We start from the raw sequence: 20,542 nt of genomic DNA, 5'->3' as shown, positions 1-20,542 counted from the left end.
GCCATTTAAATAATTTCAGCAGTGTTTTCTGTAGCAGGATTAATCTACATAAATGTTTCGTTTGAGTATAAATATCAATATTCTAGCTTACGATGTCACTATCCTTTCATTTCACTTTAACAACCTTCCTTGCTCTTGGAAACCCGTGCTGACTGAACTACAACTTCAAATGAATAATCTTATTTGTAAAAGATTGAGTCATAAATAAGCAGAATCAACCCATGCTTTTATTTTCATTGCATATAAAAATTTCATATGAAGGTATTGATGTACAGTACTATCCCCATGGGTGGGAAGAGGCTAAGAAACCACTAAAAGAATCATCATTTGAATTGTTCACACACAATTTACCACTCTGAAAACATTATCTAAAGAAGTAAAATTAAAAATAACTAAAATCAGTAAGGATGTGTTTTTGTAATTATAGTGTCCCCTTTGTACTGTTTAAAACAAAAGTAATCAAATTCCTTTGGGCCAGGGCTGCTAAAATCTACAGTGTGTGTCAAAAAGTAAAACAAAATAATAGGCGGCTCATTATTTTCCTAGAAAAAGAATCTCTCCTTTCATTAAGTCTTGTTTTCTGAGGGCTGGGCAACATTGGAAGGAGGTTTCCACATCATCGACTGGAAATTTCTCATGGCTTTCAGGAGCTGGCCATTGTGAAATTTTAAAATTCTATAGTAATTTAAATTTTGCAGAAACAAATTCTAGAGTATGGTGAACCCTTTATGCTATGTGAATTGGCATCATATAAAACTTTGTGTTTACATATGGATTTACATACAAAAGAAAAATTTTGGTTGATCTTAGCCGAAGGAAAATTCCAGGGTTCAAAAAAAAATGAACTTTTTCATAGTATATATTCTCTTAACATGACAGGAAGCTGATTAATAAATGACTAACCAACATGTGTGATCTACGGCTCTAGTTTCAAATCAAGTTCATTTACCTATGTGCTCTAGAAGCCAAAAAGACTTTTTATAATCACTGGACAAGACTATATATTCCCAGTAGTGTTGGAAAGTAGAAAACAAATGTAACTAACACAAGTAGCTCTTGATCAATGGATAGGGAAAACAATCATTATATATGTAATGCCACTTCACGGCAAGAAGTACTTAAGAGCTTGTATCTCAAAAGGGCTTCAGAATCTTCCAGAGTTTGTGTGGTTTTGTGAAATCCAACTATTGCCAGAAAACGAACTGATTCGAAACTCGATGTAAAATGCCCAGCCCTAGCCCCACCACTATCTTACTTTCAAATGCAGCAAAACAGAAGAAAATATTGGTTAAAGTTAAGGCACAGCCCTGGGACCAAAGACCTGCAGCTACGTTTTCTAAATTTATATATCTTTATGTATTTTATAGTTTTCTTGAATCTTCCATAAACAAGCTCTAAGGTGACAAGACTATATTACAGGAGAAAAGAAAATGTACAAGGAGTATGTATACACACCATTCATTCTCTCACCAAGAGTTTCCAAATATATCAACACCATCCCATCATGGGATGATGTTTTAATAAGAACTGATAATTTACAATTAACATTACAGTATGTACATTACAATAAATACATGGTTGTAAACAGACAAACAAGACTGTATTACAGGTAAGGTCATTTGGTGAGAAAAAAAATGCATGGCACAAAAAATAAATAATGCATTTAAAAATTATCATAAAGCTTTCTGTGAAATCCATTTCATTCAAGTTTTTTTTTCTTATCTGCAATTTGTTCTATCTACATTATTTTCTTGTGAATTTTAAGTGATATAAAAGAAAATAAAATTAAAACAGCATTATTATGTTTAGTAACTTGCAAGCTGAAATGTATTGGTTTTATGCAAACTTGGACATTTTTTCCCCATACAGTACCCAGATATTGCATTTTCTTATGGCATTATAGGAAATGTAAAGCCACTTGTAAAGGATGTTCGTTTTAAAGCAGGGTATAATTCTGAAGCACACTTGGGCGAGAGAGGGAGAGAGAGAAAGGAGAAAGAAGGCAGAGGATAAGCAGATTGTACAGTGCATTTAGTCCCTGTCTCTTGGATATTATGCATTTTCTACAATTTGATTGTCCATCGGTGGGTATCTTCACAAAATGTGACCATTAAAAAACAAGAAATTGAGAAAAAAAATACCCCTCTTTTTTAGTGCAGTTATAAACCCTTTCAGGTCTGGATTTGTTTGTGTCATATTGCTGCTTAAAGATGTTGTTTTTTTCCATTATTAAGATTCTAGGCACTCTGTGGGGGAAACACCAAGTATTAGGGAGAGGTGGGAATTTGAATATTGTGGAAAAAGGAATAAACCCTAGATTGCCTTTTCTTCTAGACCTCTATCAGGGATAAATAAAATTAAAACAGAAATAAGTTCACAAATGTTTCTGTGAAGCCACTTGGCCAAACATAGGACTTTCTTTGGAAGATTACTTACTGACTTTTATAGGGGGTGGAGGGTGGAAATCTGATAATTAATTAATTGATACCTATTCTGCTCTGCATAGAGCTACATACTTTTTCTGTCAAAGGTTCTAAGCATCAGTAGATCTCAGGGGATTAAAATAGGAATTATCTTCAGCTTGGGTCATTTCCTTGGCTGATGTCTTAGTTACTAGTCCCCAGAAAGCTCCCCGTGACTTCCTAAATATGTGTTTTTCAGGGTTGCACTTTTTCTTAACTGTTTCATTTATTTTCCATTTGCTTAGATACCCCCTTTAGTCTTTACGTCAGTTCTTGGATATCAATGTGAAAAATGATTATTTGGGTTCTAAACTCTTCACAGAGAAGGTAAACACGTTATTAAGAACTGAAATGGGAAGAAAGTCCAAACTAAATAAATGCCCCAACATGCCAACTGAAGGTAAATACTGGGAATTAATCTCTAAAATTGTAATACAGGTCTTGGTGCTAAATTCAACAGAGTGATCTCTAATTTTTTTATTTTGGCAGGATCTTTTTACTCATCCCAGTATTCTAGGATGGCATTATATTACCAAACCTCTGGGAGCTGTGGCATCATCAACTTCTTTACCCATTTGAAGCAGTTCTCCTCTATAAGACATGCTTATGAATCAATGATAACTGGTAAAGCAATTCCGACATGTTACGTGGTTGTCCATTAAGGAAGATAGTTGCAACACTTAAAATCACGTCTCAAGAATATTCCTCATATAGTTTTTAATCCCATGGTGAAATCATAGAAACAAATGAGCATCAGTTGTACTGGTGTTGTTTAATATATTCTGCTAATATTGTTAAATCTGCCTACTTACCTGTTAAATTTTTCTCTGTAAATCAAGAGTAAAAGCTAGTCATTATATATTACCTCACAGTAGAAATGAACGCTAACTCTAACCTGACTACCTGTTTCTTTTCATCAATCAAAATGGTGATGATATATTTGATAAGACCCTATCTAGTGAATGTGGACAGAGGTTCAAACACACGCTAAATGATGAAGCAGCACAAAGGGAAACAGTTTTTCTTACTACGACTGACTGTGGAAACAATAAAAATGAGCATGACATGTGTGGGTTATTACAAAGACATGCACTTATGAAATGAGGGTCTATTGACATAGCAAAAAGTTATCAGAAGACATTAAGTATGAAAATATCTAAAAAAGACTGACCATTTTAGCTACTGGGTATTTATATATCTCTCACTTGCTTCAGAAAACACCAACTGATGGTTGAGTGTCCATGAGACTTAAGACACATTAGCCAGAATGCACATCAAAGTATTACTGAACGAATATTCACTTTGCACACGATGAAGAAAAATGTCAGTGGAGAACAACTCTGATTCTCTGAAAAAAATGACACAAAAAGCAAAGCAAACGAAGACCTACAAAAAAGAGTTTCCTGCAACATAAAATTAGTTTTTGTTTTAAAATATGGAAGTCATTGGTATATAAAACAATGAATCACTACAAATCAGTTAATTGCTGTGAACTATAAGGTGCAAGTAAAATTTGTAAATTAGATTTATCCAGTGTAGCACAGATTTGTACTGAAAACTTGCAAGTTACTCCTTAGAAAAAAACCAGTGGCAGATGAAGTTCTGAACGTAGTTTTTTTAAATATAATACCTCAGTACATTTAATAATAAAAGTAAGCTCTACAAAAATCTGTTTTACATATCATACAAAATGTAGAGGTCAGTGCAGCTCACTGAACCACACTATTCAGTCATGTATCAGGAAGACTTGAAATTAGAAAATTATGTAATTTCTGTGGCTCATCTTCCTCCTGGTAACAGATTCATGCTGTTTTCTGTTCCTGACCCATGTGTTGCCTTGTTCATTCGTACACACTGTCTGTGTAGTGCCTTTTTTTCTGCTGTGAATATTGCAAACAAATAAAATGAAACGAAACCCCGAATCATATCCACTTTTGGGCTGCCTGATGAGCCACACTCTCTTGAAAACATTTTGGAGTTGATTTTCTCTGCTTGGTTAGCTCGACCAAGCTGAAATCTTGTTAAAATGCTGTTCGTGAAGATGTCCCCCTTGCTCCGATCTCATGGAGGTGAAAAAACAATATTCCTGAGCTCCAGACTGAGTAGTCAAGGTCAGTTTTGTTCAACAAATGTCCTGGCAGATGACAGTGAGGTGTGACCATGGTTGTGGCATGTGACATGCACTTTGGAAACCATTTTTCTACTTAAAAAACAAACAAACAAAAAACAACAAAAAAAGGCATGAAAGTCTTTTGTACTGTTACGTGTCAGGAGAACGATCATCTATTACACAAGCTTCAGGCTGGCTTTCCTCTTCTTCGCCTACTGCCTCCTCTTCGACCTGTTCATCAAGGGGGATTTCAGTAGACTCTGAGTCTTGCGTACAGAGAGTCTTGGAGTCACTGCAGCTAGTGTCTTCTTCCACTTGACTGCCACTGTCCTTTTCAGTGTCTGACTCGCCATCTTCCTCTAAAGTGAGTTCAAACTGGAACTTCTCGGTTTGACCCGGCCGGCCCTCCTCCTGGTCATCAGGTGCTGGGGACGGGCTCTGAGGAATTGTGCTCTGGTACCATTCGCGATTGTCCTCCAAAGTGTCCAAAATGTCCTGGGCGTCAGGATGTACAAGGTCTGCCCATGTCTCCCAGAGAGGGTGAACAATGTAGTCTATGAAGCCCACCTGGTTAAAAAGAAATCTGATTTGAGTACAGGACTTGGGACTAAGAAATAATGGGAAAGGTTAACCAGATCCCATAAACCTATCTAATTAATGTCAATTTACATATATGTATGTGTGTGTATATGTATGTGTGTATATATGTATACACACACATATACATATATGTAAATGTATATATACATATACACACACACATATATATATATATATACACACACAGATATAGAACTTACATAAAAATAAATATAACATAGCCCACAAATATAACATTGAACAGAAGATTACTAACCTTAGTTTTGTAAAACAGTCACCATTTTAGGCAACAGATGATATAAAAGTATTATTACTAGCTGGTGAAAATTAGCTTCTAGAACTCTCAGCTCAAGAGTATGTTGACAACATAAAAACTCCTGTTTACAAAAACAGTTGTTTACATGGTAGGGCTTGGCTTGAGGCCTGGACTTTATTTTAGAATAGCCAATTTATAGGTGAATCCAGATAACTGAAACAATTTCACCTACTCCATATAAATTCACATAACTGAATTTACTTATGAATTCAGATAACAAATATTTCTATACCTATGACTATACTATGTGAATATAGTCATTATGCATGAATACAATGCCGTAAGAATGTATAAATGATTATACACATTTAAACCATAAGAATGGGTTTTTGGCTTATAAACACTAATGTGAAATGAGCTGGCAAAAATAAAGCACGAATTAAAAACCACACATGAAAATGCTGTGATGTGCACACACAGTAATCAAACGTTCAAACTTCAGTTTTGTTCTCTCTGAAAGCTCTATGCTTAATGCATCACCTGTGATTTTTCCACAGACGCATTGTGCTTGTCACACATCGGACTTATCTCCATGCCTCGCTCCCTCTCCCGGTCTCCTTGGCGGAAGAACTCCTCCATTATGCGGTCTGTCCACTGGCGGTACAGCTGGAGAGGCTTTGTTGGATTGCTCAGGTCTGCACAATGCACCATATTCTGGAGGACCTAAAATAGACAAATGCTTTTTCAGCACCTTTTTTTTTTACTAGAAATTCACATTGAACGACTGTGACACTTAAAAATACATGTAGTGTAAGACTCATTCCAAACAGCTCAACGATGATGTGTCTATGTGTGGTTCACACTTGTATTAATAGTCCCCAATTATGCCACCTCTACAGCATCTAAATATCGAGAGAAACTGTTTGTGTGCATGGTTGATTTAATCCAGAGCTGCTGAAGAGTCTGGTTTTGTGGGATGTTAGGTTTTTTTTAAACACATACACAAAAACCAGTAATATTTTATCTATTTAATTCTCAAGATTAAGAATTTGGACAAAAATCCTGCTTATATTATAATTACTAAAATTATAAGGCGGAAGAAAAGAGACATAAATCTTACCAAAGTTAGACACACACACACACACGTGAAAATTCAAGTAATGTTTTACCTGAATCCTATCAGAATAATTATCAAGAAGAAGAACTCCAGAACTTGTCACTTTCTTAGTTTCAACCATAGTTTTCAAATCAGCCAGTAGATTCATGTGTTTTGACATGTCTGTTGCAAGTACCTTAAAGACAAAGAGTATTTTATTAAGTAAAAAAGTCCAGAGGAAAATAGTCAAAATTTGCAAATAAAAATATTATGCAGAATGTGAGAAAAAACAGAAAACCACTACATCATCTAATAGCTGTGCATGGAAATTCTGTACTACTTCTTGGGGCAGTCTTCTTCCCTTTGCTGTCAAGTTTTCTGGAAGCCCAGATACATGTGTGCAATATACAGAAACATTAGGCACTGACATAGACTTCCACGGTTAAAACATGGCATGGTATCTCCATGGAGGAGACATCAGCACATATGTTTTCCATTCCTTGGTTACTTTGATTAGGCTCTGATGAACTAATTCAGGATTGCTCACAGAATACTTCAGAAACACAATATTCCGGGTAATTTTCTGTTTATCCAAGGTAGATAATTCTTATCTTTATATATACAAAGCTTAACAGAATAACTATTTGAGAGCCAGAGATTTTCCTGTGTCTCATAATCACTGTGAATAATATGCACAAAGGAAATATTAACATCATGGATGTTTCTAAATGGCACTGTCTATTGATGCAGACCCCCCACCCCCCAATTTTGAATGGAAAAAATCCATTTGAGCTAAGGCCAGTACCCTTTGCTCGTTAGTCATCTTTCTCTACCCGACACCAGATTGGAAGAGTTCAGGAAATAAAACCAGAATGGTGAGGGTAAGCTGTCATTATTCTTAATTTTAAACTGCTAGAAGTAGAAAACCTATTATAGAATTATCATTACAGCAGCAGGGGCAGCTTCTCAAACATAAAAGGCAACATTAAGTTCTGAAATATACAGTTCCTTTCACCTGATACTCATTCTTATTTTTTAAAAACAATTTGCATCACAGTTCTCTTTTTTTGCTTTTATCAGCTACTTACAATGTCAATGACCATTTTCCTTAATGATTGTCTTTGCTTTTTGGTCAAATTCTGGAAAATGTCACAGTTTTCTTCCTGAAGCAATTTAAAGCCCACGGCCAAATGATGATTCTCCAAGACAGAAGAATCGTTGTACATCAAGGCAAGTTCAGAGTCTTGAAAGAAAGACAAAAGATTAGCAAAGCCAGTCATTCCAAGTTTCTCTAATTCTTCATATTGTGAGATACTCTGGGTTTAGGATGGAATTTCCCCTAAACGTCTCTGCAGGCCTTACCATTACACGACAGCACCTAGCAGAGAATGTACTTGTTAATGTAACATTGGAAAGAGCACTGGGATCTTGGGAGTAAATTCTAATGCTGCTGACAGGAGGCAAGGTGATTTACCCTGTGGGCCTCAGCTTTCTTTTTTCTCCCCTCCAGATCTACGTAGCTCCGTAGCTTAGCAGAAAATGACATTATTCTTAACACTGACAACATGTCCAGAGCATAGGGTGTTTTATTCCTAATAACTGTGTACCACCTACCCAGCATGTTATATAATGTAAGAATCACGTGACTTAGGATTATTTGTACTCAGAGAGCACATAAAAACAGTCTGCAACACATGAGCAGTACTAGATTTGTTCGTGCTGCTCTTACTTATTTTCGTCCACAGTATAGCTTTGAAAGTTGAAACTTTATTCATTTTTCCATTTCCTTTTCCAAGTATCGTTCAGTCACCATATACATGTATATTGCCCTTCCCATGTGTACGCTCATGGCTTCACACAGAGATGGATGTTAGGCTGCCTGCATAATGGTGAACAATCTGCTGCTCTCTCACAACTGCCCCGGACCTGTGCATTTTAGGCAGCAAGAGACCCTGCCTCCATAGTAGTTCCTGTAAATAGCAGACCCAGATCGATAAGGTAGTCATTAAAAAAAGATTTGACTGGTACTTTAATCTGTTTCCACTTAAGTCACTGTAAAGACTAAAAGTGCATGTGTTTGATTATTTTACTGACTAATGCACAGAAAATATATTTGGAAATATATATTCTTTTCTAAGAAAGAAATATCCAATACAACTCAATTATTACTTTAAAGGCGCTAGGGAGGAGAGGAGAGTTTCAAGATATATTTCCACTGTGAAATCCTATGATTTTTATCACTACTATAGAAATAGAAATTTATACATCTAAATTTTTGCTCCCAAACTACAGGAACAGAGATGTCATTAGTACCAGGCAGTGGGTATTATGGTGTTATTGTCTTTGTTCTATTTTTTGATAAAGCAATAGCGTTCATTTTTAAAAAGTCAGTATCTGGTCAAATTGACTTTTAAATAATCTATAAAAACCACTAACTATGAACATTTATCTACAGATGCTTAAACATAGCAATCAAAAAATTTAAGCTATAAAGGATCTTCCACCCAATATCATTCTGTGTATAGCAGATTAAATAACATACTGAAAAGAAGGCATAATGTTTTCTGACTAGAGAGATAATGACTAATTAATCTGTTAAGGTTCTTCTAAGGGAGCAAATATGCATGTAGGCAAGGGGCATTAACAGAAGAACTGCTTCAGGCTTACAAAAACCTGGATTAGTTTATATGCCCAATGAAGAAGGATGAAAGAAATTAAGGCTATTGAACCTACAGAAGAAAAGATGAGAAGCTGTGACTTGAAGGAAGAGGGTGACCTGTAGTATGAACATTGTAACCGAGAGACTGAGTTCTACTCAAGCTAAGGATGGCCTTTCACACAGAGGACTGTCCAGGAGCCATAGCCAAGCCTGCCTCGGAAAGCACGTAGCTCCTGACATTTAAGATGAGTGAAGGCTGGCCAGAAAGGCCATGGAATGGTTCCTTGTTGGAACGTGGGCCTCTACTGCCGTGGCAATCTCTGGGGCTGTTCCAAAAAGGCGGTGGTGACTGCTGGTGTTTAAATGAATGAATGCTGGCACTTAAGCAACCCTGAGGGTAGACATGTAACTTTCTACTCTCCTTTAGGACTGAAGGTGTGTGGCTGCATCTACAGGGGAGATAAGATTCTACAGTTCCTGAGTCGATTGCCCACAAAGGTGACAACCCTGCATGTCCATGAAGATTCCTTGAAGGTTCAGAGATCATCCAAAAGTTGCCTTCATACTCTGCTACAAGGTCAAGCAGCACAGAGGAGGCGAGAGACTAGTTTACGTAACATTTTTGTTGAAACCTCTTTATTTTCCAAGGCTCAGTACGAGTCACCTCGTCCATGAAGTATTTCTTCATTACCACAGGCAAAACTGCTTACTTTCTCCTATATGCTTTGTAACCACTCACTTGGCATTTATTTTATTTCACCTTATTTGTCATTTTATCTGTGCAAATCTTAATGGTCCCTCCCACAGATCTCCCAACCCACTTAGTGACTTAAGACCTTATATAAAATTAAAAGTTATTAATTTAATGTACTTGGTTATCTGGTTTCTCCTGGGCACTTCTAAACACAATATTTCTCTTTGAAATGTGGAAAGGGAGTGGTGGTTTTCACTTAATATCCAGTTTCCAAGGACTGCCTGGCTCACTCCCTCAATTCATTCACTCCCTGTGCCCTTAACCTGCATTATTTTTCTCCACCGAACTTAGTGCCATCTGGTAACACGTATTCACGTGTCACAATCTGTCTTTTGTAACAGTATTCCCAGTGCCCAGGACAAGGTTTGCCATGAAGTACACTCTCAATATTTTTTGTTTTTGTTGAATAAAATAATGATCTCTACAGTTATTTCTATATAATCACATTCAACAAAAATGAATTTATCTTTATTTTGAAAGTGTTAGATTTACACAGAAAAATAACATTCTATATATATTAGCTACAGAAAGCTTAAAATGAGACTAGAAAAATGAAAAAAAAGTGTGTGTACTGGTAGTTAGATCTGCCTCCACGTTAATGCAATGAAATGCTCTGCCCTTGGAATCATCAAGTCAGATGCTTTGAACACATGACTCATATGAGTAAATCTCTCTCCCCGAAACTTAGGCATCATTGCTATAAACAAAAATTACTGGTTTTCCAAGTAAAATTTAATGATACATAGTTTCTGTAGTTCTGACACTGCGTTATAGTTTCAGAAAATAATGCTCTGAAGTTAAATGCTTTTTTTTAATGAGAAATACCCACCAGCATGTTATATTAAAAACTTGATGACGCTATTTATGTTTTATGGATTTATTTACATGTATTATCACAACAAAAGACTTTCATAGCTTCCCACCTGGAATTTCAACTTCCTTAAATCCTATTCAGATTCTCTCGTATCCCTAAATCATTTATAAAAGCTTAACGGACTGCCAGGTAGAAATTATTTGTTTGCAAAACCTCGAGCATGTTTATAATGAGTGTACATATCATCACTATCAAATCATTTAGCACCTAAAACTAACACAAGTGGAACAAGTGGACAATAGTGGAAACTATTGTCACAGCTAAGAAGAAGTGTACAGACTCAGAATCAACTGAGGTCCAGGCCCTCTCTACCCAGGCAATCCATGAAACCTCATGGAGCCTCTGTAGCCTCCTTAAAATAGACAGATGACGTCCCAATTATGGGTTTATAAATTTGATGATTAGAGTCTTTAGGATTCTTTATTACAGGAAACGTAGATTCAACCTTTGGCTTCAGATAAGCTGGCAGCACGAGCTCCAAGGTAAGAGTTACGAGTGTGCTAGTCTGAGCCGCTGATGCTCAATCCATGAAATAAAGAGAACATATAAATTTAATGTCTCTAAAAAAACAGCTTACTACAAACTAAAAAAAAAAAATCATATAATTTTGATAGATTATTTCACAAAGCTATTTATTATAAGTTTATATGTCATTAAAGGGAATCCTTTATAGCATGCTGTAAAGTTAAAACTTATTTGGCTACGAAGCTTCCTCTATGCCCTGAAATAAAATGTTTGCTGGCATGATCCCTAGTCCAAAGCCAACTAAAGCAGCTATGCTCATAAGACCCTGGGGTTCTGATCCACCCCGGGGTACGTCCATGTACCAATGATGATGATGATTCATTCTCTCAGGAATAACACAGCCTCATCACACCTCACCCTCCTGAAGACATGAGAAATACAGAGCTGCTGGGAACTGTTAACCTCCCACTGCTGCTGAGGTCCCTTCCAATACTGAATAACAAAATACTTCCCGAAGCAGGATTAGTTAGCCCTCCACCTCAGGCAGCTCATCAGAAAAATGACCTTAAACACACACCCTTGTTACATAAATACACACCGTCATTAGATTTATAATCCCCTAAATCTGACCATTATCTATCTCAGTGGGTCTCAAACTTTGGAGAGCATCAGATTCGTCTGCGAACTCCGGCCGTGCTAGCTTACGTTTCAGACTCTGTGGGCATGCCGATGCCCACCAGAGTTCCCCAGTGCCAGCCTAAGCCCCTTTGCTCTTTGAGGGTCCACAAGAAAGGATAATAGAGCTGGTTATTGTCTTTCTTCAAAAATTTATCAGAGGACTTAGAGACAGTCCTCTGAGACAGCTTTTAATTTTTTCTCTTATCTATTCTTAATTCTAATGTTTAATAAGGGGACATACTATATTATATACAATAGGAAGCAAAGAAAATACACCAGTCTGAATTTTTGGTGTTATTAATTTAAAGAAAAAAAAATGCATACCTTTTCTAAAGGCAAACATTAAATTAGAATAAAAATTTTATGAATTTGTTAAAAATGTATAAAATGGCCATATCAAAGCATGTCGAACCATCAAAATAATAAATCAGGCCAGGCTAACAAAAGGTGCCAGTGTACACTGCACTATATAACCTCCCTGCTCGTCTCAGAAAGGGCACAGTGAATCCTAACCACTGATACAAGGTACTCATGCAGCTGCACCTGACATGTATTACTATTTATGGGTGAATATTCAGTAATGCTGTAATGGTTCCTGAAAGCACCCCATTATAGATTTTTATAAGGTAGCTGGAACATGAAATGTTCTCCTGTCTAATTTTGACATAGTGTAGCTTCATAACCCAAACTTCTAAAATATACTTGCCTAACTACACATTTTAGGAAATTCACAACTTTCCTAATCCTATATATGAGTGAGTAATGAAAGTGCGTTTCGTTATAGGGTAGTACAGAGGCTCTTCAAAGATATCAAAATAGATCTAAAAATTGTAAAGATCTGACTTAAATCTCTCCAAGCCAGGCTATATTTAAATTCTCCCTAAATCTGGCTGCAGCAAAGTACAGAAATGAATGTTGAATGCATAGAGACTACTTACTAGATCCAGATTGCTGTAGGGCATGAGAAGGCTATTATCTACAAATTCATGGCAAAAAAGGGAATATTCTTAACAGATAAGAAAAAAAAACACAACACTTTGCATTTTTTTTTTTGGTATATAAAAGTAAATTTATATACTTTAGTGGGAGGTAATTAAATAAGACATTTAAATCATTTACCAATTAACTTCAAGTACCAAAGGAAGAGAATTTCTGTCAAGCTAGAACCTCCTTGCAAAGACATAGCTCAGACACTACCTAAATATTCCCTACCAGAGGTGTTCTGTGAAACTGTGTCAGCGATGCCTCACACTGAAAAGTCTCTACCGCTCCTTATATTTCAAATGTAGTTATGACTTCTTATTTCGTGAAAGGTCACCCACCAGTGAGAAAAAAATTAATGGTTAAAAAATGTTAAGTTAAAAGAGAAGCTCCTGTTGCCTCATTAGGGAATTAAAATGGGAAAGACTAGGGCTGGCCATGGTTATGGAGGGGGCAGTAGTTAGAGCCTCTGAAGAGGATTAAATGACAACCTACATAAAGTGAGGAAGGTTTAACATTAATTCTTACAACCTTTTTTTCCTTATTTTTTATTTAAAACTTAGGGGCAATATAACTACCTAAATCTTTCTGCAACTTTTCACTTTGATTACCCTTGTCTACTAACAACGATATGTATTTTTTTCTACAGAAGTACCCAAAAGTATGTTTTTCAAATATCATATAACTCATGGCATATAATACTAATTTTCACAACTAAATTACATTAACACACACTCTCACTAAAATGGGCATTTACAAATCTCCAAAGAAGGTTATAGCTCTGGAAACACCCCCGATATAAAGACGCTCATTCTAAAACATACAAAGTAAAAATATCTTCTGCAAAGATAAATGAACTCCACTTACTTGTATTGATCAGAAACTGATTTGACACACCAGGATGGTCTACATCATGTATTGCACTGGCAAAAATTGCTGCAAGAATCTCCAAATCTGTAAACACAGCCTGGAAAAATCAGACAATATAGATAACATCACTGTTCTATAATAACACAAATTAAAGGTATACACAAGTGAGAAATTAGCTCCTAGAATTTGATGGAAAATGAAATAAAGCTTCAAAATATACAATCAATGTGTGAGGAAAAGAGACTTGTAGATAATGCGTTACTCATGAACTCTGTAAGTATAATCTTGGAAGAAAATATTTTATCTAATTTTATCATAATGTACAATCAAACCTTTTCCATTGGCTATATTTTTTTAAATATTGCAAAAGGAATGTCTGAAATTAATTTTTGAAGAAAATAATGTACAATTATTTCCTTTTCTTTTATTCAAACCAAGGTTTTCCAACCTCAGCAGAATCGACATTTTGGGCCAAATTATTTTTGTTATGGAAAGCTGTCCTGTGCATTGCAGGATTTTTAGCAGAATCTCTGGCCTTTACCCATGAGATGTCAGTAGCGTGTATACCCCCAGTTGTGACAGCCAAAACTGTCTCCATATTATTGCCAACTGCCCCTGGGGGGTACGGGAGGAAGACAAGGGAAGAATTGCTTCCAGATGAGAAATACTCAAATTATGAGGTTATTAACACAGTTTTATAATGAAAACTATCTGAACTATAAAATATATTAGCAAAGAGGAATCTCCCCTTGAACAATTAAGGAAATCAAATTGCTTTAATACACATTTAATGAAACAACTTAGGATTTGTTAAAATTAAAGAAGCGTTTCCTTCTAATAAAACCTATGAAAAATATCAATGCACTGCTTATATTTTATAAAATAATTGTCCTTTGAACTATAAATGCAAAAGCTATCAGCCTAAATTCCAAAACAACAAACTGAAATCGACTAAGCCAGATGTGCTTTAGGGAATACCCATTAGACCATTTCAAAGAAGCAGTGTCATCAACAGATGAATCCCTAAATCTTTGATCAAGTTTCACAGACAAAATCATCAAAGGCTCTGTTTATTTACCACCACCACATTTTTTTCCTTTATAACTCAACATATTCCCACTGAAGCCAATTAAATTCTGCACTGCACACACTTTAGGATAAATGATTGAAACCTTGATGGGTGGCAAGCTAGCGTCCTTGAAGTGTTAGAAGCCAGATTTACCTCCAGAGCAGGTGTTGACAACAGCACGTGCGTGGACTGGACGACGTCAGCGGCATGGATATTGTTATGGTAGGCCACATCAGCGTGGTAATGGTCTTCCAGGGTCATCAGGTATGTAATTAAAGTGTCTACCGGAATTTTAAATGTTTTTAGTAAATCCCGTTCCTGTAGGAAAAGAAATGCTCTTACATTTTGTCCTTCCATAAAAAGATCGTTCCATAGCATTTGTTAACAACAACAACAACAACAACAAATCACACCCAGTCACCCCGTAGCACTCACACAATGTCTAGTGAGGAAAATGGAAATTTTGGGGAAGATTTGGGAACATCAGGGATCAAACCAGAGTTGAGTTGTCCTTTTGGAGCCCAATGGTGCTTTACCCAAGATGTACGGTGTCAGCAAGGAGCTGCCAATTATAAAAACGTCTGTGTCCCCAACCATGAAGGCAGCCTCAGTCTAGAGCCACTGATTCAGCCAGCAGGTCACACCAACTGAATCTCAACATTCTCTCTAGGGCTGGAACCTGCTGTTCCAGTTTCAGGCTCTCTACAGCCTCAACTCCTTGTTCAAATCCTAACCCTGAGCTGGGACAAAAGCTCAACAAGAGTGAGACACTGATATGGAGAAGAGAGAATTCCACAGAACAGGAAATTATATCCTCAGATGAGTCAGAGGGAGGGCTTATTCATTTTTAAAGTTAGCACTTCATTCTCTATGAGTTAGGGTCATGAAGACTATTTGTAAACTATTATTTTAATGAATCGATTAAATTTTCCCATATCTTTTGCTTAAATGGGAAAAAAGAAGAAGAAAATTGGTTGATTTGTATTGTGCCCACGCTTCAGCCTTTCTGTATCCTTATTTGTCCCTTGGTAAAGGGGCAAATGAGAAAAAAAATACAAAATACACAAAAGAGCGTGAGTAGTAAGTAGATAAAATGCACACCCAATTCCCACTGGACACTGAGTCACCAAATAAAAGAAAGGTGATAGGACTTCAGCACCTTACCTGAAAGATGGTGTGCATGATAACAGTCAGAGGCCGGTTACCAGACAGCTCTGCTATTCTGAAAACATGAAGACCCCATTTGTTCACATCTTCTAGTTCCTGGGGTTAAAGAAAGATAAAAAAAGAAAAGGAGGAAAATAAGGTAAAATATGAAACAATGAACAGTCATTTAAAAATTACTGACTTTAATGAAAAGATAATTAATTATATTAGAAAAAAAAGATTCATTTTACATGTAATGGATGCATCATGTAAGTACAGGCAAACTTTGGGCAAATTCACTAAATGTATCGAAAACTGAATAGTATCGCTTAACCTTATGCCTTCTGACAATACAACATGTTTACATACTTTCAATATCAATTTCAAAGCACTTCTTCAATAGATAAAATCTACTTACAAAACTTTAACTATTCTCCTAAAACCCAGAAGACCTAATAGAGTTCTAATTCTGTAAGGTCAAACAACCAAGTATGTTTGATGCAAAGAAGTGAAGAACAGATATCCCAGACCACCTGTCTAAATCCACAAATTAATAAAACCCAAATAATTTAGAAAGAGCTTTACAAAAGTGCTGTCCCATAAACAAAAAACCAAAAAAACAAAAAACCCCACAAATTAACGAACTTGTTCATCTATTGAAAAGAGAAGGAATCAAAATTCATCAAAAGGCAGTGCTGCATATTTATGATCCTGACCTTTGAAATCATCTTACCTTGGCAAGGACATCTTCTTGTTCAGTTTTAACCCCAAACCTCGGGATGCTTGAATTAGTCAAACTGGAACTATGCATCAACTTCTTGACCCCACTGATCTGAGACATTGGCCTTTTCTTTTTCTCCTTTTCCTTCTGAGTTGGAGAAGGAATTTCCACCTCATGTTGCTTATCTTAAAAAATTAGACAAATGTTCTATATTTACTATTAATTCTACCTGTTTTTTAAATCATGTATAAATTGACAGGTTTTAATCGATCATTATATATTCCAGAAAATATTACCAAGGAAAACTCCTTTTAGAGAAGTTGAATATTTTCCATTTGATGTGGACTTAATTTGAAACCCTCAAACACAAAATTAAGCAAATAAATCCCACTGCAAAATAATTAACATTAAATTTCTCCAGTGATTATGTCTTCGCTAGAATGTCCTAATAAATTCTTTTTAGAAAGACTTATCATGATAATAGACTTGGAAAAAGCAAAACACATTGGTGATTTCCAGTCTTCAAATGAGAACTCCATTTCCATTTGAAATTCACTTAGTGGCTTCAAAACTGCTCTTGCCAAGTAAGGACTCTAGTTTCAATATCACTTTGCAATAGTAGAAACTTCATACACAAATATAAAAGCAGCAGTGTGTGAACCTGACAGCTTACAGAAATGAATCATCCTGTGGGAGTATAAACAGCTTCTCTGAATGACTTAAGATTGCTTTTGATAGTTTACATTTTCTACACCATAGTGAGATAGGGGTACGATGTCACAAGGTTTTACGGGGAACACAGAGAATATCCAACATTATCTGATAAGTGATATTAGATTCATAAAAGTTAACTGTTGATTTCAAATAAAAGACATCAGATGTCTCAGTACGTTCAGCCCCTATTTCAAGACAGTGAGCTCCTCTAACTCATCCTTGCACATTGCGGTCAATAAATGTTTGTTTAGTGCTAATTAGATATTCAGCAATTTTGTTTGGAAAGTAAAGTCAAATCAAGCATATGTTCAAGTTATATATGACTATGACTTACTGCATTTTCTTTCAATGGATGGCAGGGTGGGGGTAGAAGTGGTATTGTCCCAGTACACCATACTCTTAGCTATGATTGTCAGCAAACTTTTTTTTAGCAATTGTATTGTCTCTATCTGCCTCACCAGTTACCAAACATGGTGTCCGTTAGACTACAGACTCACTGAGGGCAAGGACCATTTCTAATTTATCATTGAATATCTAGTGCCCAACAATGGGGCACTTAACAAGAATTTGTTGAATGCATGTATATAGATTGTGCTAAAAAAACACATTTTACAGTTTAGTACTTTGGAAAAACTGGCAATATACAACTTTAATAATTCAGAAAATTCCAAAAGCTCCTGAATAAAACTAAAACATAAGACATTTTACTTTGTCATCTTAGTATCTAAAGCTTAGAGACTTAGAGGCTCAAATTACTAATATGATGAATGAAAACAAGTGAGAAGTCCTAATACTTATTTGGTTTCCAAAATGAGTTGGTTCTACTTCCAAAAAACAACTCAAAAGAAAATTAAAAAACTGTACTTCAATTGTTGCTCTCACCTAAGAATGTGTTTGATATATACTCGGACACTTGATTTCCAGACCGACTCATTTCAGAGAGATGGGTGAGCTCCCGATTAAGCATCCTTTTAAACTGAAAGACAGAAAGATAAAATGAAATCATAGGAAAATTTAAGAAAGATAACATAAGCATATACTGAGAGACAGAAAACGTGCCCAAAGAATTTTTCAATTGTCCTGATACTTTGATCAATTCCTTCCAATAGAAATTCCTGGATGGAAAAAAAATCTATCATCTGTGCTGTCCACTACAGTGGCCACTAGTGTCATGTGGCTATGAAGCGCTTAAAATGAGGCTAATGCAAATGAGGAGCTGAATTTTGAATTTTATTTAATTCAAATTTAAATAGCGACATGTGGCTAGGAATTAACATATTGGACAGAGCAGATTTAAACACTCAAAGACATTAATTAAGGGGAGGAAAGGGCATATAGTAACTTCTATGAGCTACATGATCAAAAAAAGCCACATTTTACTCTAATATTTAATAACCTTTAAAATTTTGAATTTCACCATAAATTTTCATTTAAGTGTGAGGGAAAGAGAGCAGTGAAATTCTCATTCAGTAATGTTTAAAATGTAATTCGAACTCAGTATTTAATTATTTTATTGGAATTTTTTAAAATGTTAACTTCTCATAATTCATACCACAGCATTTAACTCAAGATAATTTGGCAAATTACTTCAAAAGTCAATCTTATTGACTATCTAGATTAGGTATAAGAATTTATCACCCACCAAAAAGCACTGTGGGAGATCAATAAAAACATTTCAAAATACTATTGGAAATAAGAAATGAATATAAGTACTATCCTGCAGTCAAAACTGAAGAGCTGGCCATGACCAACACAAATTCTTCTGGCTGTTAATTTATACGTCTAGGGAGCATATTCTCAAACTCAGGAATACAAACTTCACTTTCTTTGCTCATGTTTCTTTTTTCTTATAATTGGCCTCTGATCATAAAATGCATACGTGATATAGAAATGTAGAAAGCTATATAGAAAACAATTAGAAATCATGTATACCCCCACTGCTCAGGGATAACTATAGATAATTAGTTGTATTTCTCCGTACGTATTTTTTTTTACATTTGTCTGGATGTATATTTTAATAAATTGACATCATGCAGTATACAAAACACAGATTGCTGCTGATTTTCATTTAGCATTATATAGTATGATACACCGGGGAAACATAAATTTTGACACCTTCTAAGAATATATGAAGACATTTACAATAGTGTTCAAAACGTGTTCTATCTTTTATAAAGTTATACTTTCTTGAGTAAGTTATAGGCTATCAACTAATTAAATGAGCTAATAGAAAGTATCTTGTACTTAGTCCAGCACATAGTAGGTGCTCAACATTATTTGAGCTCATTCTATCTCTCAGTTCCCTGGGCCTCTTCTAATAACGACTGATTTTTATCATTGTAAGACAAACAGATGTAAGATCTGACTATAGTTATTCTCATTAAAAAAACATATCTAAATATCTAGCTTCCCTACCCATTCCAAATAAATAATTTAGGGTATCATTCATACCAGAAATTGGCACCACACTTCAAAAATATAATGGTAATACCATGCACAAGGCCCAAAGGTAAGTGAATCCTTGCTTAACAAACGAAATTTACTCTTAGAAAAATCTTTAGGCAAAATATGTTCAAAGAGTCTGCTACACATTTTAAACATATATTTAATGAAATATCTCTGTGTGAAACTGTCAAGCTATGAGTTAACAGTTGCTATTAAGAACTACCTGGTCATGGCAAAGTCCTTTTTATAAAATAGGGGGATAGGCAAGGCTTTTAGCCACTCTTAGTCTCTTCACAATCTATCAGAAACCACTGTCTACCTGCCCTCCAGCACTTCTCTCAATGTAACTCAACACAACCTTGGGGCAGTGGGTGCCCCATTGGAAAAATGGGGCAGGGACCCAGTTTTTCTACAGAACCACCTTCTAACTTATAAGCAACCTGGTATGAGGAACATATTGTCATATGCTCAAGCAGAAGATCTGTATAGGACCTGCAGATTCCCTACACAAATTATTGGATTTATCTGGAAGACTATAAAGAATGAAGTGTAATTTTCCTGGCAATTTGCTTATACAAGCTATCAAAACAGTCGGTTAGTACACATAACCAAGGCAGAATATGTCAGTGAAAGGAATTCATT

The 20,542-nt window shown here is 35.7% G+C and overlaps 1 protein-coding gene across 11 annotated transcripts in view; it reads right to left on the bottom strand.

The window, feature by feature from the left end:
* Window positions 1–205: 205 nt before the first annotated feature.
* The window catches only part of PDE4D (phosphodiesterase 4D), a 1,269,731-nt gene continuing 1,249,394 nt past the window's right edge, over window positions 206–20,542 (bottom strand). For all 11 annotated transcript variants that reach the window (XM_019743390.2, XM_074328918.1, XM_019743396.2 and 8 more), the window contains 9 exons: window positions 18,338–18,431; window positions 16,754–16,926; window positions 16,039–16,137; window positions 15,028–15,192; window positions 13,803–13,902; window positions 7,613–7,767; window positions 6,598–6,720; window positions 5,969–6,151; window positions 206–5,139 (listed from right to left, as the gene is read on the bottom strand). In XM_019743390.2, coding sequence (XP_019598949.2) covers window positions 4,723–5,139; window positions 5,969–6,151; window positions 6,598–6,720; window positions 7,613–7,767; window positions 13,803–13,902; window positions 15,028–15,192; window positions 16,039–16,137; window positions 16,754–16,926; window positions 18,338–18,431 — 1,509 coding nt within the window. In that variant the 3' untranslated portion in view covers window positions 206–4,722. The remainder of the gene's footprint in view (window positions 5,140–5,968; window positions 6,152–6,597; window positions 6,721–7,612; window positions 7,768–13,802; window positions 13,903–15,027; window positions 15,193–16,038; window positions 16,138–16,753; window positions 16,927–18,337; window positions 18,432–20,542) is intronic.

The sequence above is a fragment of the Rhinolophus sinicus genome, linkage group LG03, assembly GCF_036562045.2.
Source record: "Rhinolophus sinicus isolate RSC01 linkage group LG03, ASM3656204v1, whole genome shotgun sequence".
NCBI classification, from domain to species: Eukaryota; Metazoa; Chordata; class Mammalia; order Chiroptera; family Rhinolophidae; genus Rhinolophus; species Rhinolophus sinicus.
Note: the sequence above shows the minus strand (reverse complement) of the source record. Positions and strands in the feature narration are given on the sequence as shown.